The sequence below is a fragment of the Ruditapes philippinarum genome, unplaced genomic scaffold (assembly GCF_026571515.1).
Source record: "Ruditapes philippinarum isolate M1 unplaced genomic scaffold, ASM2657151v2 ctg4116_1_1_1_1, whole genome shotgun sequence".
NCBI lineage: Eukaryota > Metazoa > Mollusca > Bivalvia > Venerida > Veneridae > Ruditapes > Ruditapes philippinarum.
In genome coordinates, this window is record NW_026856716.1 from 13,877 (window position 1) to 39,651 (window position 25,775).

At 31.9% G+C, this 25,775-nt stretch overlaps 1 protein-coding gene across 1 annotated transcript in view; it reads left to right on the forward strand.

Annotated features, from left to right (window-relative positions):
- The first annotated feature begins 1,339 nt into the window (after nucleotides 1–1,339).
- Nucleotides 1,340–25,775, forward strand: part of LOC132747475 (ankyrin repeat and fibronectin type-III domain-containing protein 1-like) — a 68,415-nt gene continuing 43,979 nt past the window's right edge. The window contains exons 1-2 of the mRNA XM_060736869.1: nucleotides 1,340–2,640; nucleotides 20,425–20,552. Of these exons, the coding sequence (XP_060592852.1) occupies nucleotides 2,469–2,640; nucleotides 20,425–20,552 (300 nt within the window). The 5' untranslated portion in view covers nucleotides 1,340–2,468. The remainder of the gene's footprint in view (nucleotides 2,641–20,424; nucleotides 20,553–25,775) is intronic.

The following is a 25,775-nucleotide window of genomic DNA, read 5'->3' on the forward strand; positions in this document are numbered from 1 at the left end:
ATTTTGCACTATTATGTAACACAGCATGAAAGATTCTTGGAAACATTTTTTTTGTTGAGAATATATTTTAGGCTTGTTATGATTATGATCAAATTATACCCGGAACATCTTCATTTAGGCCAGGAAAACTTTTTTTTTTTGTGTGTTTATGATGCACTGATTGACTTGGTCTGGCATTGTAATAGCGAAGGCATGTTGACTTTCATAAAAAACTATGGTGAAAAGGATATGTTTAATTGAGAAAACATTTTAACATGGTTATTCTTTTAAACCTTAACCTGCTAGAACCGGAAATGATCAGCCGTTGATTCACACCAGTATAGAGCCAGGCCAGACTGTACATCCATATACAAGGCCAGACTGTACATCCATATACAGTCTTCAGACTGGGGTTAACTCAACTTTTGTATTTTTGTCAGCTTTGAATAGTTGTAATCTGGAAAGAGGCAAATGTAGGCTTTTCTAAACTTTTACCATTATAGCTTGCTTCATGGTGCATTGCTGTTCACGATAGATTAATCAACATGTTGTGCATATTAAAGGAGTATTAATTTGTATCCCAGGATAAGGTGAGAAAACCAAAAAAAAAATCTTTTTTTCCGGAGTAAGTCTGTTAAAAGGTTAAATAAAGGAAACTTGACAAGTTCATTTTAGAAATTCAACTGATTAAAAGCAAAGGAAACCGTGTTACGATGAAAATGGCCAAAAGCTGCATGGCTTATCAACAATCAGTAAAATTTATTCAGAATTATGATTCTTTTGACATTTTTATTCAGTAGCATGAAGGGCATTTATTACTGCTAAATTGCATACAGGATAATTATGGTATTTTATAAAACATGCAAATTGTAGTAAATGATAGTAAAATACTGTATATTCAAAGTGTACTTCACACTGCTACATAGTTGATATGCTACAGAATTGAAACAACACTTTCTGGATGGTTTTTATGTAGATTTCGTCAAGAATAGCTATAGAAACATGTGAATGAAGTCTCGTGAGCATTTCCTCTATAATGTGAGGCATTGAAATTTACAGTTCTGTACAAATTGATTGGAGAAACCCGTTAACTCCCGGTGGATAAGCTGGTTAAATTGATTTTGAATGGTTTTGTGTCCCGAGTTTGTATTTATTTTGTTCAAATAAAATCGTTCATTTAAGCATAATGATGTGATAGCATGCAAAAATTATCGGATATAAAATACTTTTACAGTGTAAATCAGTCTGTTTTCTCTGTCAGTTGGTGATGGCGATCTGAAATAAAGCAGCGGAGTGTTATTTAAGTAGTTTAGTCACAGTTACTATCATTTTACAGTGACTTAATAACTGTTAACAGTTTATTGTTTTTATAAAATATACAAAAATAACAGTATATATTCTGTTGGAACTTGCATTTTCTATAGCTATTTGTGGCATATAACAATAATGTTAATACTATTGATAGGATTACGGTGTGCCTTTTGACAACTGTTAAAAAAAAAATCTGGTTAAAAAATAACCTCTTGAAATAGAGAAGGATAATCCCTAATCATTTCTAATGTGTGATATAATTGAATTGATCAGCTTTCAATGGTATCGGGGAGTGACATATAGCAGTTATTGAATACTGGCATATTTCAATATTAAAACTAGATCAGTGTATTTGCTTTTAACTTTGAGTTTGGTATTTTCGTACTGAAATTGTGCCATTTGATTAAACGGAAAAGTGTGTTTATATTGAGATAAGACGAGTGTTTGAGACCTGAATAATTTTCGTATTGGATTTTAAAAATGTGTTTGTGAAGTTATGTGACGAGGTGAAGAGATGTCAGTGTTTTCATTAATTGTTTGGTTTATATATTACCAAGTGGTATAAGATATAGGTAGCTGTATGAAAGAACCAGGAATAGAATAGGATTGATAATAAAATAGCTGAATAAGATGTGGAAATTTATGTCGGAATAAACTTCGATGAAAAGAACACTTCGATGGACAGGAAAGGGCATATTTATAAATGTTTGAAATATATCAGTCCTTGAATTGATATTCCGGTATTGAAACGGTGAAATATTTGTTGAATGTAAACATTGGGCTTTTATATACCCTGTATGTATTGGATACCTAAATGTATAAGTTAAATGCAAGTTATCATTTATTGCACAAAATTGTTAAATAATATTAAACCGCCACTGAATAAATTGCATGAAATTTGTTTTCCCCTTGTATTAAAAGATATAAATTGATATCCGAACTATGTGATGATATGGAGAAATCGGTTATTTATGAACATGCCAAGTTTTTATATGGAATAATGGCAGAAATGGAGATAAATTGTTCTTATATACTTTAATAAAAGACGACATCATGATCGGTTAAAGTTATGTAAGAGATAACGGGATATAATAATTATTAACACGATAAAAAAATATATGAACATGGAGAACAGGACCTGTGTTTTAAATATTTGGTATATTAAATGACATTTAGAAATGTTATCGCGGAAGTCTCGGACCAAAATGCAGGATCTGCGGCGCGTTTCTTCTTGGAAGCCGAAAAAGGAGAAAAAATCTATCCTCGCTCGAAGTAAAAGTGAAGGCGGTACAGAATGCTGTATGCCTGTAGATTTAAGGCTACCTGGCCCAGGTCCACCTATGGTTCCAAGTAAGTTTGTCACATAAATTTTGTTCTTTTTTTTTTTTTCTAAACTGCTGTGGGTTTGAATCCTGCCAAGGACTCAGTGACTATAATAGTTAAGTGCTTGGGTATGTATCTTTTACTGACCTGAGTAAATTTATGCACCTGACACAAATAGTAAACATATGTTTTGACTTATAATCTAAATTCATACCTGAAACTTTATTGTGTTAATGTGGAATTCTCAATTGAATTTAAATTGGCTTTCCTTAAAATGTGTTTTTAATTCTCAAATTCTGACCTAGTTTTAGTAATTTTGACTATTTTAGTAATTCAAAAATTGTCATAAAAACAATCCCAGTACAGATAAAGTCCATATGCTATCTTAAATTCCAGATAAAATATTTTTCCATATGTTGAAGTGTTGAATAATTACTCTAGTAAAATGTTTACATTTAGATGTTTTGGGCTTGACATTTGACTGTACAAGTATCATTATATGGTCTCTTCAAAAAGGATTACATTAGACAAATATTTTATTTCGGCTTTGTTAAGTTTTAGACCTGTATTATTAAGGAATTCACCATTCTAAATCAGAACTGTAAATATTTTCACCATTATGTACATTCTGTTGAGAATTTAGAAATTCTGTAACAAGGGCAGTGACTTAATAAGTATAAAATGCTTTAAAAAAAATATCAGAAATAGATTTCATGGAATTTAATATGAAAACCATATTGTTATTTATGGTATATAATAAAAGGCACATAACTATATAGAGACCATTTCCTGTCTATAAATATATGTTAAGATTTCCCACCCCTTAAATAAAGATGAACTTTATAGGTAATTTTATAATAAGAGAGTGTTAATTTGATAGAGGTTCATAGGAAAGACTGGACTTGCCTAACTGTGTTACCTCTAAATAAAATTATTATTAGTATGACTATGCGGAGAGACACACAGGCATGAGTATCGGACCTGGGAAGAAAAAATATGAACAGATTGATAAAAAAACCTGTGTTCATCTTAAAATTGTCAATAAAACAAAAACAAAAAGGAAATAATGACCCCCTTTAAAAATATACTATAAGTTAAGATAAATTTATCTTAACTTACAGTATAGTATGTTTTTAAAGGGGGTCATTATTTGCATTTTTTTTGTTTTTTTTTACACTTTTAAGATGAACACAGGTTTTTATTATCAATCTGGTCATATTTTTTTCTTCCCAGCTCCGCTACTCGTGCCTGTGGAGAGACAGGCACAAATGGTCTTGCACCACCATGCAAACCCTATATAGGAAATCCCTCCCCCTTCTTCTGTTTAAATGACAAGATTGAGGATCTTTAAGTTTGAGGTGTTTTTTTTCTCTCTCTAACTATTGTAATGTAAATGATTACTGACTGACTTTCAGTTTGACAGCATAAACTAGATACAGAAACATAAATAAGAAATAACTAACACACTTAACCAACTTGGACAAGTCCGAAAATATTACTAAAGGATAATTAATTGACTTTACCAAAAAGAAAAAAAAAAGAATAAATAACTGACTACCACCATGAGATAGACAGACAAAATATGGATAACTGACTGACTTTTACCACCTGCATCTACAAGGAAAATATGGATAAAAGATAACTGACTGACTTTACCACCTGTGTCTACACAGGAAAATATGGATAAAAGATAACTGGCTGACTTAACCACCTGTGTCTAAACAGGAAAATATGGATAAAAGATAACTGGCTGACTTAACCACCTGTGTCTAAACAGGAAAATATGGATAAAAGATAACTGACTGACTTTACCACCTGTGTTTGCACAGGAAAATATGGATAAAACATAACTGGCTGACTTTACCACCTGTGTCTAAACAGGAAAATATGGATAAACGATAACTGACTGACTTTACCACCTGTGTCTACACAGGAAAGTATGGATAAAATATAACTGACTGACTTTACCACCTGTGTTTACACAGAAAAATATGGATAAAAAAGAACTAACTGACTTTACCACCTGGCTCTACACAAGAAAATGTAGATAAAGGATAATTGGCTTTACCACCAGCAACTACACAGGAAAATATGGGTGAAAGATAATTGACAGAATTTACCCCCCAGCAACTTAGGGAACACAGGAAAGTATGTATTAATGATAACTGACTGACTTTACCCCCTGTATCTATACAGGAAAATATGGATAAATGATAACTGACTGACTTTACCACCTGGGTCTACACAGGAAATATAGATAAAATATATCTTACTTTACCCCCTGTATCTACACAGGAAAATATGTATTAATAATAACTGTCTGACTAAACCATCTGGGTCTACACAGGAAAATGTTGATAAAAGATAACTAACTTTACCCCCTGTATCTACACAGGAAAATTTGTATTAATAATAACTGACTGGCTTTACCCACTGTATCAACACAGGAAAGTATGTGTTAATGATAACTCACTGACTTTACCACTAGTATATGAATTAATGATAACTCACTGACTTTACCAACATAGACTACTATAAATCCTGATTAGCTTTACCATGCAGTTTGATAGAATAAAATTTATCATTATAAGTTATATTTTTATTGCACAATTTGCAATATTTTTATTGCACAATTTGCAGTTACACCATTGTTATTACAACCTTCAACTTTAATCTGGCTTATAAAATTAGTTTTACTATAATTTTCACAAGTTATAACTAACAGGGCAGTAAAGGGTTAAGTCATTATATAATGTAATAGGAGTTAATCTTTACTGCACTAATGTGGTGAAATGTTATTTCAAATATCTTCTGCAAATACCTATTTGTAACATTACAATTAACATAATTATCAACGAATATTAACTACCAGTATAACAATTGACCTCAAATGATTTGTGGTTAGAATCCCACTAGGGACATCAGATTCTCTCATGTTAGGAAACTATACTAAGCTGAAAGCTATGTGATGGCAGATACCTTACCGGTGGCTGAAATAATACACAGAGATGCATCAGAATCAGAGTTCTTCTGGTTTTTTGTTTGTTTTTTCTTTCTCCATTTGGCCAGAAACAGTCTTGTGCAACTTTAACCTTTTGTCAGCTGGCGGTAACTGAATCTAACCTTGCGATCAGTGCAGACCAATATTATCCAGCACTTTCTTGCTATCTTACCTCATTGTCTGTTGAATCAGTCGGTACTTATTAAAATTTCCCCCCATATAAGCTGAATGGTTTTGTCCAGTTTGAAATATGGATGAATCTATTTGAGCCATGTCATGACAAAACCAACATAATGGGTTTGCGACCAGCATGGATCCAGACCAGCCTGCGCATCCGCGCAGTCTGATCAGGATCCATGCTGTTCGCTATCAATTTCTCTACTTGTTATAGGGTTTGTAAGCCATTATGTTGGTTTTGTCGTGACGCGGCTCATATTTTAAGATATTAAGTTTGGAACGATGAAACCTTGAGTGGAAAAAAAAATTCTATGACAGCAAGTGTGATGTAACAAACACTTCATGTGACACTCATTTGTTAGTAGAAATATTTGTTATTAGTAGCATTTGTTTTGTTAATGATTTCCTATATCAGTTTTCATTCTAATAATTTCAAGTACTTTTACTATAATACAATGCTCAGTTATTACATACAAATTGTAGTCCTTCTTCTGTCATTTTTTTTTGTATGGTAATTTTAAGTGAGCATTGAAAATATGTTAATTGAAACAAATTTCAATATCAAAGTTGAAAATGATCAATTTAATTTTTTTTCTTTTGAAATGATATAATATTGTCAGAGTATATTCCTGTTTATAAATAAACAACAATGAAAAATAAATTTTAAAGCACATCACGGAATATATTTTTTTTCTTTTCAGAATATTAATATTTAAACTTCTCAAACAGTGTACTTGGATTTGTTTTGACAGAAGATATATTTTACTTTGTATTTAAAAAAAAAAAAAAAAAAATCCGAAAAAAAATAATTTTGAAATATATTTACAATGGCTATCATTTTCAAGTGAAGGACACATTTTTATATCCCTATAATAATCTTAAAACCATTTAGACATAATTTGTACGTCAGTCCATTTGTTATGTCTTTAAAATGATATGGTCTCATTTTTATATAATTGACAGTTTCCATTTTCGTGATTTGACACACATATAATGATTGTTATTAAACCGCGTTTTCAAATAATTTCAAATATTTTGATTTTGTTTCAGCTATTGATTTATAGATTTATGTCTATCCTTGATAAAAAGAGAGAAAATTGGGTTATCGTGTACGTTTCATTAATTTTCATTTTCGTTTTTGAATGTAAAATTAAGAAAACTAGCAACATAACAGTCTCTGTCAAATATTTAACACCTGTTTACAATTAATATGATTTGTCTCATTAAAAATCATTAAGTATAAAAAAATTTAGATTTTGTATTTCTTAATAACCTTAACCAGGCAAATGTCTTTGATCTTTAATTTTGGACAAAACCATTCATTATTTTTACCAGAAAAAATTTCAAAGTATGTACTGACAGAATAGCAAACTGTGCAGACCTGAGGGTCAAACTGCACGGATATGACGGCCGGCCAACTGGTTACATTGATTTAGTCGCTGCCAGCTGGCTTAAGGTTAAACTACTACAACTTAATTAGCTTGATGGTCTATATTTAGTTCAGAATATATAGCGTACACTTTGTTAAAAGTTTGTCAAACAAGAAACGTCTCCAGTCAGTTTTTCTCCACCACCGACTTTAAAGTGAATTTAAGTAAAGAAGTTGACATGATTTGTGCTTGTGGGGAAAACATTTGATAAATATAGTGTTATTGCCATTATGTTTTTTATATTTCATTCAAAAAGAAAATGCAATAATTTTATGCTCTGAAGATTAGAAGAATTTATCTTCCTAAGAAAATCACTAACAGAATATTTCACCGACATTTCCGAAAAGTACATTAAAAAAAACCCATAATGATAAAAGATTGGTATGTAAATATGCCAAGAGTTTTGTATGATATTTGAAAATTGAATTTGCTAGAATTAATGTTTAAGATTATTCTTAATGGTGTCGAATTATGAAAGTGCTAAATTTGTTACAACTTGAGTCAGTGATAAATCTCGAAAGCTCTCTCACGTAATTCACGTGATTCGTAATTCACAACTATAAGTAGGATAAATTTGCATGATGAAAATGATGCCAGCGGTTTAAGTGGCTAGACACCTGGCAAAGAAGGTAGCGTATAAGGGTTTAATCCCCCATCCCCCTCATAATATGGTTTTCAATTATTTGATTCTTGTTAAATGAGATTTTAAACAGGTACCTGCATGACTGTGATATAACCGAAAAATTAGGAAAATCAACTCGGAATTTCTCTGGAAATTTAAACGTTTTGCAAAAATCATGCAGCTTATTTAAAAGAGAAAGTTGTTGCAAGATACTTTTTAATTTCTGTTAATTTCAACCTGGCTAAAGTTGTACATTTGAAAGTTTGATCAAATTATAAAATGGTGTTGATGTTTTTTAAAACCAAAGCATAAGGAACCCATTAAAAAGTCAGATTATCTGCTTTTTTTATGAATTAAACAAAACAAAAATGCATATATTTCTTTATTTCCTCCAGTTTTGAAGAGTACAATGATATATATATATATTTGTATGTTTACAGGAAAAGTACAAAGTACAATGACTATAACAATGTTAAATAATGTGAAGAGACATTTTCATTTTTCTTCCCTGCAATCAGTAAAAATAACAAATTGCAATAACCTTTGAATTTCAGTGTGATTTGTTTTTTAAAATCAATTTCAAGAACAACAGCAGAAAACTTAATTGGGAAAAAAAATTCTCTCATGATATTACAAGATTTGACATTTTTCACTGCTATTTTCATCTTTAACACCAATGAACTTTACTAACCTTTACATAAGAAACTGTCCCATGTTATCTTAAGATGTTTGGATTTAGAGTTTCTGTGGCCGAATTCGTGGTTATGGTCAAAAATCTAACGGGGGTTTAAAATTATAAGAGGAAGTTTAAAATGAGTTATCGGCAATATAAAGACTCAGGTCAGGTAATGCGTCAAAATGTGCTGGCTGATCTTGGTAAGCTGCCTGCTCGAACATGGGTAGAATCAGTTGTTGCTTGCAGACTTAGAGACTTAATAAAAATAATTAGCCGCGCCATGACAAAACCAACATGATGGGTTTGCGACCAGCATGGATCCAGACCAGCCTGTGCATCCGCGCAGTCTGATCAGGATCCATGCTGTTCCCTTACATACTCTATAACAAGTAGAGAAACAGCGAACAGCATGGATCCTGATCAGTCTGCGCAGATGCGCAGGCTGGTCTGGATCCATGCTGGTCGCAAACCCATTATGTTGGTTTTGTCATGGCGCAGCTCAAATGTTCCTTATGTCATTTTAAATTTCATGTTTTATTAGCTTATCTGCTTCGAAGAAAAAGTCAAGCTTATTATGATATATGATCCTGCCATTGTTGTCGTGCAAAAACTTTAATGTAGTCCATTATTAATTATCCTCTTATCAACATGAAAATTTGAAAACTTGCTTATCATGATTAGACAAGGGGCATAATTCTGAAAGCAATATTTTTGGTTACGCCCCTTTTTAACTTGAATTGTTTTATCAGACCAGCATTATCACGGCATGCGGTGCTCTTGGTTTGCCTTAATACTCCACACACCAGGAAGATCAAGAGTACAGAATTAAATTATCTATCTCAGTTTAAAGCAGCAGATAAGTAAAATAAATCTTCTAAACATAAAACTTCGGAAAAAAATGTGTTAAATGATTAAATCAGTGTATTGGTCTACAATGGGCACATTTCAATAAAAAACTGTAGAAATGTATCATTTGGATATTCTGATAACATATAACTTGAAAAAAAAATGTTGATCAAATTCTTTGTAATCAAAAAAAAAATAGTATGAACATTAATTTTATATGATGAATAATAAATAATATTTTTTTATCGTATGTAAGACATAATATTGGATATGATCCACAAGAACTCCAATTTATAAATTTTTTCATACTATCAATGTATTATTTTTTAATTACAGACATTCCTTATAACCAAATTCACTTAATATAACCCTTTTTTACAAATTGAATAAACTTTAAATTTTCCCAAAATTGGAAAATAATTTTAAGTCCGTGCTGCTTTATAAACACATCAAATGCAATATTTGGAAAATATTAAATTTGAAAACTGCAGGGAAATCTTAAAGATAAACCAAATATTCTGTATAGGAAGATTGATATATTTTCACAATATTATCTGGGTACACTGAGCAAAAAATGGACGAAATAGAAATTTATGTTTTATATGAAATTGCCATGGAAACCAATGCAAGAAATTGTTAGACAGTGGTCTATAAGGAATATGATCAGATTTGACGATTGCACATGAGGCTTGTAGAAAAGTTGTAGAGACGAAAATAGGAGAATATTGTAAGATTTGGTACGATTTTTGTATATTATTAGCTTTACAAAATTTCTATAGTTTATATGGCTCAATAGCTAACATAATTTTTAGCAGTAATTTTGTATAATCTTTATTTTTATATGGCTCAATAGGTAATATATAGCAGTACTTGTCTATGACCATTTATTTTAAAGGTGCATGGCTCAATTGCTAATATATTATAGAAGAAATTGTCTATGACAATTTTTATAGGTTATATGGCTCAATAGGTAATATATAGCAGTACTTGTCTATGACCATTTATTTTAAAGGTGCATGGCTCAATTGCTAATATATTATAGAAGAAATTGTCTATGACAATTTTTATAGGTTATATGGCTCAATAAGTAATATATACCAATACCTGTCTATGACCATTTATTTTATAGGTTATATGGCTCAATAGCTAATATATTATAGAAGTAAAAGACAATTTTTATAGGTTATATGGCTAAATAAGTAATATATAGCATGACTTGTCTATGGCCATTTATTTTATAGGTTATATAGCTCAATAGCTAATATATAGCAGTAATTGCCTATGACCATTTATTTCTATAGAATAATTTATATGGCTCAATAATTAATATATAGCAGTAATTGCCTTATAATGACCATTATATGTATTTCACTGCCATATATCCAGTAAGTTTAAAGGCACATTAAGCATCAGAGATGAATGCATTTTTTTTCTTCCTAAAGGGTAAACATATTTTGTGTACTGTATTAATAATGGATTTCCAGCATGCATGCTTTATTTGAATGATTATCACCTAAAGAAAAGAGTAATTAGTGTGCAATAATTTGTCATAAAAGTAGCAAATTGTAAAAACAAAGTACATGTAGTATTTTGACTTCTGTACAAAATACTGAAACACCATAACAGCACTTATTTCCAAAATGCAAAAAATTTTGCAACAAGGGGTTTAGATTTTAAAAATAGGCCCAAAGGTAACTGAAAAAAAATGGGGGGTTTTTTAAAAAAGAAGAATTGAAAATTTTTGGGGTTAATGGGGTTTCAATTATAGTAATACTGCCTAGGTGATTTTTTTTGATTACTTATTTTTAAAATTTTTCATTAAAACTTTTTCGCAGCTTTTTTAAAGTCGAAAATTTAATCAAACACTGTAGTCCAAAGAAAGCTGCAATTTTCTACTACATGCAGTATTTAAAAAAGCCCGATTTTGAGCTGCTTTTTTAATACATTCTATAAAATAAAAATTTGTAAAGGGGAAAAATTTATAAAAAGCCAAAATCTTTAAAAACCCCCAAAAGATCAACCTTTAAATAATTTATTTAGTTTCCGTACTTTTTTGGGGCCCTAGTTATTTCCCTTATGGGTCAATTTAAAATTCAGTGTCCTTTAAATTGTATCAAGACTCTCATAAAAGTTAAATGCATAAATTATGGTACGGGGTGACTTTCTGTATCGTCCCGTCCCCTTCAGTTCCTTCTGCATTGGTATCAAAGTTGCATAACATAACAGTTTAAATATATAAATATGTAAAAACCCCCTTATGTTGCTTTCTTATTCAATGTCCTGAAATGCTATCAAAGTCGCACAAAAGTTTATACATAAATATGCTGTATGTCCTCTTATGTTCTTTTCACATTCAGTGATCAAAATATACTGTATGTGACTTAATTAACATCCCCTTACTATCGTCCTTGGTAGATGACATCATCATGGAAGGGCACCTGTGGTCTTCCTCCACCAATTTAAAGCTGGAAAGTTGCCATATGACCAATTCTGTGTCGGTGTGACGTAAAACCTAATCAAACAAACAAACAAAGATGACATCATAATGTTTGACAAGATTATAGATAATTAATTATCATATTATCAAAGTGCTAGTAATATCTTTACTCATTTAAACAATATTTCAAGTGAAAAACAATTATCTTTTATTGACACACCTATAGTTTATATAATGCTAACATTTAGCGCATCTATGCACCATTATGTTTGTACAGTGCAAAGATGTCATGTCAAAATAAATGCATTGCCTTGCAAAATCATTTTCACAGAGTCCCAAAAGCGGCACGTGTATGAACTGATTTTATTTGCTAGATGTAATAGAGGGAAGATATACATCAGCTAGGTTTTCACGGTGACATACCTGATAAATAAGATCTCATCCAATATTAAGCAGAAGCTATCAGTTTTATGGAGAAAAACAAAAGTTGCTTTAAATTATTCATGAACAATATTGAGAGTAATTGGGAAGTTTGTCAGAGAGCACATTGGCCCCAGGGATGTTTTGTAATACTGTTTTATACACATTAGCAGAAACCTATTTGATTTTATCATCCATTGAAACCCAGTGAATTTGAAAGTTGTTATTGAAAACTGATGATGTAGGTAATATTGAAATGTTTTGTTTGTATTTTGATTCTAAACAAATGATTGGTTTGTGTAAACAAATGATTGGTTTGTGTTCTGATAAAAGTATATACTGTATCACATAAACATGATTGGTTTTCATTGATGCTATAGACATGATTGGTTTTCAATGATGCTGTAGATATGATTGGTTTTCAATGATGCTGTAAACATGATTGGTTTTGAATTATGCTGTAAACATGATTGGTTTTCAATGATGCTGTAGATATGATTGGTTTTCAATGATGCTGTAAACATAATTGGTTTTCAATGATGCTGTAAACATGATTGGTTTTCAATGATGCTGTAGATATGATTGGTTTTCAATGATGCTGTAAACATGATTGTTTTTCAATGATGCTGTAGACATGATTGGTTTTCAATGATGCTGTAAGGTGTTTTGATCATAACTGATGCTTTATCTGCTGGTTTTAAGTAATGGATTGGTCTTGTTGCAGGTTGGCATGGCTCTGAAACTGTGGCAAAAGCTTTCACACCCTGTTAAAATCATATTGTGACTTTCTAATTGGGACTCGATCTCCAAGTTTATATGGGACTTTTACAGAATTATATTGGGACTTACCAAGATTATATATATAATTTTATATTTATTGGGACATTACAAAATTATATTGGGACTTTCCAAGATTATATTTATTGGGACTTTACAAAATTGTATTGGGACTTTCCAAGTTTATATTGGGACTTTCCAAGATTATATTTATTGGGACTTTCCAAGATTGTATTGATTGGGACCTTTAATCTTGTATTTTTGTGAGCTGTCTTAAATATTTTTTATGCTCCCCGAGGGTGAACAAATAGTCGCCGCTTTGTCCATCAGTGTCCGCTTTTCTTGTCCAGGACATCACTTTGAAACAACAAGAGGTATCAACATGAAAATTTGTAGGTAGATAGATCTCATTGAGTAGGTGTGCAGTGCACAAGAACCCTAACTCTGTCTTGCTTAATTTTGGAGTTATTGCCCTTTGTTCATTTTGACACTTTGAACTTTGTCTGGGACAATTTACTCTTTAAATAATAAGAGATATCAACATGAAACTTTGTAGGTAGATAGGTCTCATTGGGTAGAAGTGCAATGCTAAAGAACCTTAACACAGCCTTGTCTAATTTTGGAGTTATTTCCCTTTGTTTATTTTTACTTTTAGACTTTTTTCCAGGACATAACTCTGAAACTATAGGAGATATCATCAAGAAACTTTATAGATAGATAGATCTCATTGAATAGAAGTGCAGTGCAAAAAACCATAACTCTGCCTTGTCTAATTTTGGAGTTTTTGCCCTTTGTTCATTTTTTATACTTTCCTGTTGGGGAGCATCACCCGGTTCAACCGGTTCTTGTTCATTTTTGTCTTGTGAAGAAGTTCTTAAAATGAAGCATTTAGTGCTGTTTATGTAACTTGATGTAAAATAATTGATGATCTCGCAATTAAATAACATAAATGTTTAAAAAAGAATAATTATTAAGAATATTAATAAAATATATATATAGAGCATAAGGCCTAAAGGCTATTTTCACAAGGTCAGGTCATTGTATCAATTAAGTATTGAATTATATAACTATTATTATCAGAAGGAAAAGAATGTGGACTTTTATTGAATAATTGACAGGAGAATTAACAAGTTTTTTATTGACTTGTCATTTACAAGTAGGGTTAATCAAAGGTGTAAATTAAGACATTGTAAGTGCAGGAAATTATTGTCACTATATATATATGTACATACTGGTGTATAATTACAAATGTTAGAAACAAGTTTAAATGTTACTGCAGATGTTAAACAGTCAGGTTTAAGTGAGTGTTTTGAATTCGTTGGTTTTCTGTAGAATTTTTTATTTGAGGATATCTGATTAACAATTTTACCAGGTTATGGAGCTTTAATTCACAAACCCTAGGATAATTATGGCAAGTGACGTTTTGTTTGGATATTTTTAGTCCTTTCTAGTTTATATTGTGTATTTGATTTTTTAGTCCCCTACCGGTTTACCGGAGGGGACTTTAGGTTTACCCTCCGTCCGTCTGTCTGTCTGTCTGTCAGTCCGTCTGTCTGTCCGTCCACAAAACTGGATCTCGCGATAACGCAAAAAGTTATGAAAATATTTTAATGAAACTTGATATATAGATAGATGGAAGTATGGAGATTATGCACATCTTTTTCTTTTCTTCCTTTGTTGAAAATTCTGGTTGCTATGGCAACAAATAGACAGAAAATATGGCAAATTTTACACAGAACCTGGATCCCGCGATAACGCAAAAAGTACTGAAAATATTTTTATGAAACTTGATATATGGATAGATGGCAGTATGGAGATTATGCACGTCTTTTTCTTTTCTTCCTATGTTGAAAATTCTGGTTGCTATGGCAACAAATAGACTGAAAATATGGCAAATTTTACACATAACCTGGATCCAGTGATAACACAAAAAGTACTGAAAATATGTTTATGAAACTTGACATATGGGTAGATGGCAGTATAGAAATTATGCACATCCTTTTTTTATCTTCCTATGTTGAAAATTCTGGTTGCTATGGCAACAAATAGACTGAATTTCAAGATTTCTGATTCTAGTTTTTAAGTTTTTGTGCCCCCACGTTACTGGCGGGCATTTAGATTTACCCTTGTCCGTCCTTCCGTCCGTCCGTCCGACCGTTCACTTTTGTGTCGCACATAACTCAAAAAGTATTTACCCTAGAGTCATGAAACTTTACAGGAATGTTGATCAGCATGTGTAGTTGTGCACCTGGGTATTTTCGTCTGGATATTTTTAGTATTTTCAGAGTTATTGCCCTTGACTTAGTAAAATTTTGCAATTTTCAACTTGTGTCGCATATAACTCAAAAAGTATTTACCCTAGAGTCATGAAACTTTACAGGAATGTTGATCAGCATGTGTAGTTGTGCACCTGGGTATTTTCGTCTGGATATTTTTAGTATTTTCAGAGTTATTGCCCTTGACTTAGTAAAATTTTGCAATTTTCAACTTGTGTCGCATATAACTCAAAAATTATTGACCTAGAGTCATGAAACTTTACAGGAATGTTGATCAGCATGTGTTGTTGTGCACCTGGGTATTTTCGTGTGGATATTTTAAGTATTGTCAGAGTTATTGCCCTTGACTTAGTAAAATTTTGCAATTTTCAACATGTGTCGCAAGTAACTGAAAAAGTATTTGACTAGAGTCATGTAACTTTACAGGAATATTGATCAGCATGTGCAGTTGTGCACCAGGTATTTTCGTCTGGATTTATTTAGTACTTTTAGAGTTATTGCCCTTCACTTAGAAAATTTTTTGCAATTTTCAACTTGTGTCTCAAGTTACTGAAAAAGGATTTGACATAGTCATTAAACCTTATGGGCAGGTTGCTCAGCATATTTTGATTTGCACCTGGGGTTTCGCTTTTGGATTTATCCAGTATTTGTAGAGTTATTTCCCTTGACTTAGTAAAAAGATTGACAGAACAGTGGCGCGGTGGGGGCACCCGTTGTCCTATGGACACATTTCTAGTTTCACTATAAGTTCTTTATTTCTTAAGGTATTTTCTTCAAAATTTAAATATAAGTTGCTTGTCATCAACCACATCATATGTGACAAAGTTTACAACTCTAGCACAAAATTTATCAGAATTACCTCCCTTGAACTTAAAATTTTCATGAAAAAAACATTGTTTTTTTTAATAACTTCTTTTTCTGAATGTATCTACTTCAAACTTCATATAAATGTTTCTTATTGTCACTCAACATTTGTGAGTGCTCAATACTCTAGCAAGACTATTTCCAGAATTATGCCCCTTTTGAACTTAGACTTTTTTTTGAGAAATTGGTAATTTTTACTCCAACTTCTTCAATCATGATAGGATTTTAAAAATGTTATATTTTGATAACAGGGATGTTTAAAAAATAACTTTAGAGTGTCCTTCAGTCCATCTGTCTGTACATAAAAACTGTTTCCTGTGATCACTTTTAAAGAACTTTTTCAACAAATTTACTTAAAATAGGAACCTAAGTGAATGGCCAATGGCTAGGGGTGTCATCGATTCAATCGATATCGGTGTATCAACGATCTTTGTTATCCGATTCGATATCGATTCCATTTTTTAAATATCGGATATCGAATGCACATATAATTTCTAGCTAAAGAGACTTCAGCGAACAGGTTTTATAGAACTGACAGACCTGTTTACTGTCGCAAAACATCAAAATAAAAGCGACATATAAAGTTAAGAATGCCAGAACCATTTTTTTTTTAAATTAAAATGGAAATCAATGCCAAAGTTACTTCCCAGTGTCTCTAACGAATGCTGCCTAATTTCGTTGTAATCTCGCACGTCTGCTAAGTGGATGTGTAGAAATGCCAAGAAAAATTTGTCAGTGTTTTTTTGAAACATTTATGATTACAAAATATTAAACATATATAATAATTCAGGTTCTACACACTATAATTTGCCAATTAAACCCGGCCTTATTGTAACTGCATGGACGGGATTTAGCATGATCAGTAATTACGTAATAGCAACAACAACAACTAAAGTAAAATGGAAAAGGCTTTAAACTTTATAGTTACTAGTCATTAGTTTTCATTTATATCTATATGATAAAAAAGAAACAAATTGTTCAGTTTTCATAGTTTATCTTTTTTGCATTTGTCTATATATAACTGCTTTGTCAGTGTCCTTAGGAAACATTTAAAAAGACTTGAAAGCTAAAATTTAGCCTGACAATCGATATATCGCTGTATCGCCGATGATTCATTACCGATATATCAATACAAAAATCCTTATCGATGACACCTCTACCAATGGCCCTTCAGAATGTTGCTTGGGCTCTTACCGGTAGGGGACTTATGGATTGCTTGCAATCCTATGATAATTGCTTGTTAATGTTATAATATATCAGATAATGGTTTTTGTTTTGTTTTTGTTTTTTTGCACGGCAATATTTAAGTCATATAGCAACTTTCTAGCTTTACCGGTGAGGAAGACTCCAGGACCTGGAGCCCGTCCTCGTTTTAGGCACCTGAATGGAATCATGGACCTTCTGCAGACTAGCTGGATAGTTAACTCATATCAATAACTTAGTCCATTCAAAAGTAGTTATGGTAATGAATATTAAGTTCAACTGTACCTAAATTGAGTTCATTCATAAAGGAAAACTTACAATGCTATTTCTTGCATGGTCAACACTTGGCAGGGTGTTTCTTTGCTTCTTTTGAGGTGATAAAATAAAACAATTAGCAGGAGTTCTTCTCTTTTTTTGATCTATTTTATTCAGAAGCTTTATGTCCGAATGGATGCAAATAGCAGCTTTTTATAGCATGCAGCTGAGTGATCGAGAGTGGTTGCCATAGATGATGAAACAAACATGTTTGTTGACTTATGGAACCAATCAGATGTTCTCTAACAACCTATGATCTTAGTTTGGTACATGATACAGAATATGTTCCACATGTCAACAAATTTTCACCTTGGGGATGAACAGTTCAGGATGTAAAAAATACTATCTTTGAAAATACTAGGAAAAAAGATGTTTGGTTGATGTAAAAAAAAAACATAAGAAAAAATACTGCACAATATTGTAACAGTGTATATGTCTAGGTAAAGCTAGTGCATTTAGAAAAACCTTGTATTTTTTTAAAAGAAAAAATAAAATTTTGAAGAAAAAAAAAATGAAATATGTTTTATTTGTGTCTTGAGATAAACGACATTTTTTGCAAGCTCATTGAAAAAATCTAGTTCTCAGGACCCTTACTTATTTACTTGGTGAAAGAATAACAGTTATCCCCCTTTATTAGTTGCATAGGATAAATTAGTGGCCTTAGACTGTAACCATTTTTGCTGGTCGAAACCAGTTTAAGATCCCATTTAAAATCGTTCATTAAATTTTTGATTTAGATTTTCAGTTCCATTCATTTATGCTCTTGTTTGTCACAGTGATTTTTTTTTCCATTAAGAACAATGGAGGTTTTTGTTCCGCAAAGAATAATAAATAAATTTTTATTCCATTAAGAATACAGATTTTTTTCCCTATAAAAGAAATAGTAAAAGTGATGTATTAAAATTGTTTAAAAATCCAAACTGCAAGAAAAACTAATTTCGTTATTGACTTTAAATTGATCATAAAATCTCTCTATTTCAATGGGGAAAAAAATTATAATGTTTCTTTCTAATTACTGTTATGTGAAATTTATTTCTTGGCGGAACTATTAAAACATTTTAATACAGGAATGAAATGTGATGATAATGTTTTATAAAGGCTTATTTTTACTTCCCTAGAATTAGACTATTAGGTTATTGGGTAATAATAGATTTTATTGCGGTAGAAAAATTTATCGAATTATATATTTTTTGTTAACTTAATGTCGGATGTGATGTTTTTTTATTGGATTTCCTTTTTAACGTCATAAATTTTTCAGAATTTTTATTTTTTTCAATGGGGCTAAGAGTTAAAAGGGGCGGATAAGTGTCACAGTACTCGAAACAAGACAAGTTTGCTTGATCAGAAAGATTTTTTTTTTTTCAGTTTTGGAGTAATTTCAGAGAGAGAGACAAAATGGAAATTAAAGATCAAATTTATTTCTGGAAGGTTGTAAAGAGAAAAAACGAAAAGTTTGCAATTTATAAAATAACAGAAACAGGAACTTGAAACAAATCTTTTTTTATATAATAAAAGTAGTAAACATAATCAACTGGAAAGTTAACTGGGTACTTGTAGGAATTGCTTGGAATAATTAACAAAGTCGTTAGCAGAGCCTGTGCTAATGGGGAAGTGTTAATTGGAACGAAAGGCATCTTGTGTGTTTAAATTTTCTCTCCCTGGTTACTTTCAGATGTTCTGTGACTAGATTGATGGTTTTGAATTAAGACTGAACTCCATATCATGATGTGGACTCGTGAAATAGGAGAAATTGTTCTAGAAATTTTTAAAAAATGAATTTTTTTTTTTTTCCAGAAAATTTAATCACACTGTTATTGCAAGAATTGCATCATTTATTGTGTGTTAATTTGAAAGAGATCATTTATAATAATTTACATAATATTTTAGTATTAGTAAAATTGCAAAATGTCATGTGTCTTTTCTGTAATGCAAAAATAATTATATAAAATTTAAAAAGTGCAAATATAACATGTACTGGTAACAAAGTTGTACTATACTGGGAAACAATATTTGAACAGGGAAAGTTGTGTACTGGGAACAATATAAACTTGGGGTTTTGTGGGAACAATAATGAACTGGGGACATTGTGTACTGGTAACAATATAAACTTGGGACATTGTGTACTGGTAACAATATAAACTTGGGATATTGTGTACTGGTAACAATATAAACTTGGGATATTGTGTACTGGTAACAATATAAACTTGGGACATTGTGTACTGGTAACAATATAAACTTGGGACATTGTGTACTGCTAACAATATAAACTGGGGACATTGTGTACTGGTAACAATACAACTTGGGATATTGTGTACTGGTAACAATATAAACTTGGGATATTGTACACTAAGAACAATATAAACTTGGGATATTGTGTACTGGTAACAATATAAACTTGGGATATTGTGTACTGGTAACAATATAAACTTGGGATATTGTGTACTGGTAACAATATAAACTTGGGATATTGTGTACTAAGAAACAATATAAACTTGGGATATCATGTACTGGTAACAATATAAACTTGGGATATTGTGTACTGGTAACAATATAAACTTGGGATATTATGTACAGGAAACAATATAAACTTGGGATGTTGTGTACTGGAAACAATATAAACTTGGGATGTTGTGTACTTCGAACAATATGAGCTTCTGACATTGTGTACTGGGAGCAATATGAATTGGGGACATTGAATAAAATATAATCATCTTCCTATATAACATAGTTTTTATGATTTTAATTGCACACACTTTTATATTTTCAGGATCAGCATGGAATTTTGATGATGATACAGATTCTACAACATCTTCAGAAACCATGACAACTGGTTCAGATGATGTGTCGGTCAATAAGAGTCCTATGCCACTCTATTATACCACTCCACCTAAAGCGGTAAGTGTTTTCAGCTTGGTTATTCAAAGACTGTTTTGCATTGAAGTATTATTTAGACTTTATCTCAAGAACATTTGCAGGGATTGGATTCAAACTTCACAATGATTTGCTGATTATAAATCTTGAAAATAGAATTTAGTTTTTAACTATACTCCAAGTAACCGGAGTTATGGTCCTTGAAAAAAACTTGGACATTTCATGCAGTTTAATGTTTTGAACAATTGTCACAATTGCTGGTCAGTGGACAAGACCTATTACTCTTATAATATATTGTTTTAAGTAATGATTCCCCTTTGTGTTTGTAGAAATTTTGTTATGATTCTTGTATTACTGAATAGTTGAGCAAACTTCTCTGGGACAACTCTTGTTGTTGTTGTTTTTTGCTTTTTCTTCACATTTCTGTTGTTACAGTTATATTTTTGAAGCTTAATTAATACTGAAAAATATTATTAATCTTAAACATGTTCAAACTTCAAACCTTAAATGTTCTATTATCTTAGTTTAATAAGGCCATAAAAAATGAGAATATAACATCCTTTGATTTAAACAGAAAGAAAGGATTTCAAAGTCTTTTTGTTTGTTTTTTTTTCTTTAAATAAAGCACACATAATTGTGCTGATGCTAAAGATTTAAGGGGTATATTGTTGTTAAGAAAACTGGGGAGTTTAATTAAGGAATGTATTTTCCATGAAAATGATGTATAAATTACCTAATTTATTAATTTTTCTTGCTTGGCATTTAAATGCACTGATTTTTTTTGATTTTTTTTTTTCTTTTTAATAATGAAACAAGAGTTTCTTGTTTTCAAGTTGATCTGTTTCAAAGCCAAATGCCATGACTTGGTAAAAAGAAGTTAGTTTATGATTTTCGGATATTTGCCCTGGTAAATAATGGTGATATTGACATTTAGAACATTCAGTCTTAAGGGAATATCAGTAATTGTAAAGAGAACCAACTATAGCCCAGAAAGTATATAAATCATTCCTTAATTGAACATACTGATACTCCCGGGGCTTGAACAAAGGTCAAATGTTCTTCACCAGTAAATCTGTTAGGAAATAAAACATTAGTACAATTATTTAAGTGTGATTGTCTGTTAGTCCTCATTTGGTAGGCATAAAGTTATTTGTTGTCTGCTGGAGGCTTCACATACGCTGATTGGTTTAATAATTAATGTGGATAAATGTGGATTTACTCTTTTCTCCACCTTTGCTGATGTGTCCCAAATTTCCAAAATGTAACAAAATGTAACAAAATGTACCATCATACACCTATCTTTTTGGGTCAGTCTACATTTTTATGCTCCTTGAAAAACTTTTGGGAGTATAATTATAGTAACCATCTTGTCCTTCCATACTTTTACAACTTCATTTAATGACCAATATTGCTTCCATATTTTGAAATATCTTAGAGGGTTTTCTTACTTTGGTTGAAGTTTTAGGTCATTGGGGTCAAGGTCTGGACGAAACCATTAATTGTTTTTAGGCATTTCAAAATATTAAGTCACTGAATAGCAAACTGGATGTGCTTTCTGATCTTGGTCTGCACTGGTCGTTTGGGTAAATTTGGTTGCCATCAGCAGGACAAAGGTTGATTGGTTAAATGAATATCTTCCAATTGAGTGAAAGCTCATATTGTACAATTAACAGTATAAGTACAAATGTCATTCTAAATAGAGGAAGTTTTCAGAAATCCCCAGACAACAATGTTACTGTCTGATAGTTAACAGTTAACACTGCTCTATTGCTCTTTCATGACTTCGGAAAGACATTTCTTTAAATATATTATCACTATTTGAGACAATTTTTTTTTACAATTTCTAGCAGAAATATTCATACTTTTGAATGTGTAGGTCAGGACTGTTACATTAAGATAATATACGCCTCCGTGGTCGAGGGGTTAGAGTCGATGACTACTAATCCAGTTACCTCTCTGGCGTGGGTTCGAACCCCGGGAGATGCTTTGGTAGTTTAGCGCGGAGGAAGATAGTCTAGTACTGGTGTAACTCTCCAGGAACGATGTTTAGGGAACTACCCGCCTATATGACTGAAATACTGTTGGGAAAAGGCGTAAAATGAAACAAACATTAAGATAATTTTAGCACATGAGTGTGTGAACATAACATAATGTAAAATAAAATCAGCATAGAGGAAACCAGATAAAGTATACAAATAGTAGAATTTGATCATGTAGCAGAGTGGTTAATGCATCAGACTAGTAACCTATGATTGCTGACCATGTTGGTTCAAACCCCATCTGAGAGGCAAGTTATTGTTTCCTAATTGTCATAGAAACTTCACTCTTATTGCTCATTACTGGTTGGTCCCAGGAATGCAGATCTGAGAGTGGTGTCTTTAAGCTTATAGCTTCCCACACAATCAAACTAAAATAAATTCTGTAAATAAAAGGTGTCCATTCTACATAATATTATATAAACACAGTGGAAACAAGACCCATATAGGTTGAGGAATTTAGGGGCCATTTTAAAATTGTGTTCTGATGTTTGAAGATGTTCATCGCTGAACTAAAAGAAGATTGCATACTCAAGTTTAAAGATTTCTGTGGTTTAAAGTTTGTAGATTTCTGTGCTTTTGTTTGAAGATTTTGCTCAAGTTTAAGGATTGTCTGTGTTCAAGATTGAAGCTCTAGTTAAAAGATTGTGTTTAAACATGTGTTTAGTTATTCTGAGATCAAGATCTCAGTTATTGATGGTGCTTGAGTAAAAAAGACAAACACTTAAAGCACTAGAAGAAATTCATATGCATGAAGAGGGTATTTTTTCCATGATTTGAGGAGAATGTTAAAGGCTTCTTCTGTAAAAATATCACAGATATAGTTGATACTGCAGCCTGAATTCATATAAATGCACAGGGGAATTGTGTCGTAAATTTTCTCACTTCATACTATAAGGCTGTCTTTAATATCTAGCAAGCTATTCATATGAAGCGTATAATTAACCGGGTCACCTATATTTTTGAATAAATGTTAAAATGAATCCATAATAAAAGTCATTCTGTCATTTATGCATGATTTTATTATTTGGCATTTGCATCTTTTTTCTATAACAATAAATGATATGTTGTGGACACTAGTAATTTAGGCAGTAGTTGTGTATTTTATTTGTGTCTGAAAATAGGTTTGCTTAACTCGTACCGCATTAAATATCTCTTAAATGGACTTGTCCGTCTTTCAATCTGAACAAAACCATTCATTGCTTTTAGGGAAAAATTTAAAAGTAAATACTGACTCACAAGCAAACAGTGCAGACGATAATTATGATTATGCAGACGACTCAAATGTGACAGGTGATCTTGGTCTGCACTGCTCACATTGGTAGAATCAGTTGCTGCTGGCAGGCTATGACCTAAATCACAATGGTATGGGCTTGATCATGGTCAACACATATTTCACTGACTTTATCAATGTTTCTTACCTATGAATAATCATAATGCTTCCTTACATTAACTTTGTCACCATTAGCTACTAATAGATTTTCCCCCCATCTTTTTCAAAGCAAAAATCAAAAAAACTACCAGAAATGGAGACACCTTCCCTTCCAATTGTCAGTGTTATGTTTGACATTACATGTATCGATATGGAAGATTATTATTGGCAAAACATAAGCTTGGGTAATTGTTACGGAGACTGAACATCATTTAAACGTTATTTGTTTTTGCCAAATATGTCCGATTGGCGGTCTGACCTACTTTGTATATAAATGCTGTTATTTGGACTATAGAATTTTTGCTATAAGAAATGGTTTCTGTCTTGACAATCTTGGAGATCTATCAATTCAATGCAAGAGAAAATTGGGGAGAATTTTTGTGATTTATTGTTCACTGGTGTATAGTTACACGAAATAAAGGGGGAGAAAGAAACACATGTGACACTCAGTTGCCCTTTTATTTATGGTAATGTAACAAAGTCCCGCCCCATCCATGAACTGTGCTTTTGTTTGGCAGTAAACATTATTTGGTTAAAGTATTCAAGAGCCATTACTACAGTAAGATGGGTTTTTTTGTATCACCCTGTCACATACAAGATCATTATAAAGACTTACACAGCTTTATTGATGAAGAAATTAGGACTTCAGATGCCCATCTGTGCATTATTTCAGGCACATGTATAACCACTGTTCTTCCATAAACTAGCTTGTTTTATGAGCTTTATCACATGTATGAATCAAATGTCTCTGAAAGGTTTCAAATATCACTTGCAGTGGTGAGGTGCAGGTGATTCAAAGTCATGGAAGTTAACATATTTGTCATTGAGGTAAACCTCAGGTGTCACATGTGTCAGTGACCTTCAGTAGGCTATTCTGATTATTAAATCACCTCATTATCACAAATCAACATCTCCAAGAAATTCTGACCCACAGAATTTAGGGCGGTAAGAAGCATGATGTATTTGACCTTTTTCTCTCTTTGATCCCCTTGTCCTAAATAGGGAGGGGATTATAAGGATTGGGTAAACCGTCTGTCTGTCTGTAAGATTTCAAGTCAGCTTTATAACTTTTAAAGTGCGGGCAAATTTTTAAACACCTTGATCCAAATGATCACTACTATGACACAATGGGCAGAGTGAACAGCCTGGTCATTAGTCCCCACCACTTAAAGGTAAAATATAAAAAGTCAACATTTTGTGTCTGCTCTATAACTTTGGAATTGTTGAAAAAAGTTTTGAAAGTAATTTGGTACAAATGGTCGCCATTATAACATAATGTGAGAATACAACAAAAGGGTCCGCCTGTCACAAGGTCAAGGTCATATTTCAATGTCAAATGTTAAATAGTTCATATTGTCCACACCATAACTCACATGTTAGGAAGGTTTTGCAGTTTAAATACTAGGCAGAAATATCACACCATGTCACAAGGTGCGGTAACTGTGTACAGTACTATAGCCAGGTTTTATCCCCCAAGGTCAAGGTCGTTCAATATTTAAACAAGATTCATGTCCGCTATAGCTGCAGTCCTTCAGTCTGTCTAGAAAAAATGTTAATATTTGCAGACCCAGAATCCAAGTGTGCCTTTGTGTCCTGGTTGAACTACATTTTCACTTCCAGTCAAGCATTGTTTAGACATTCGGAGAGAATTTGTTTATATAAACTGTTGCGGAAGAAAAGAAAATGGTGAAACATTGTAACTGAGTGTTTCCATTGTATTATGATAGAAATTCAATATTTTCTGTTAAATCCAGTTTCTATTGAACGTTCTTGAAGTTT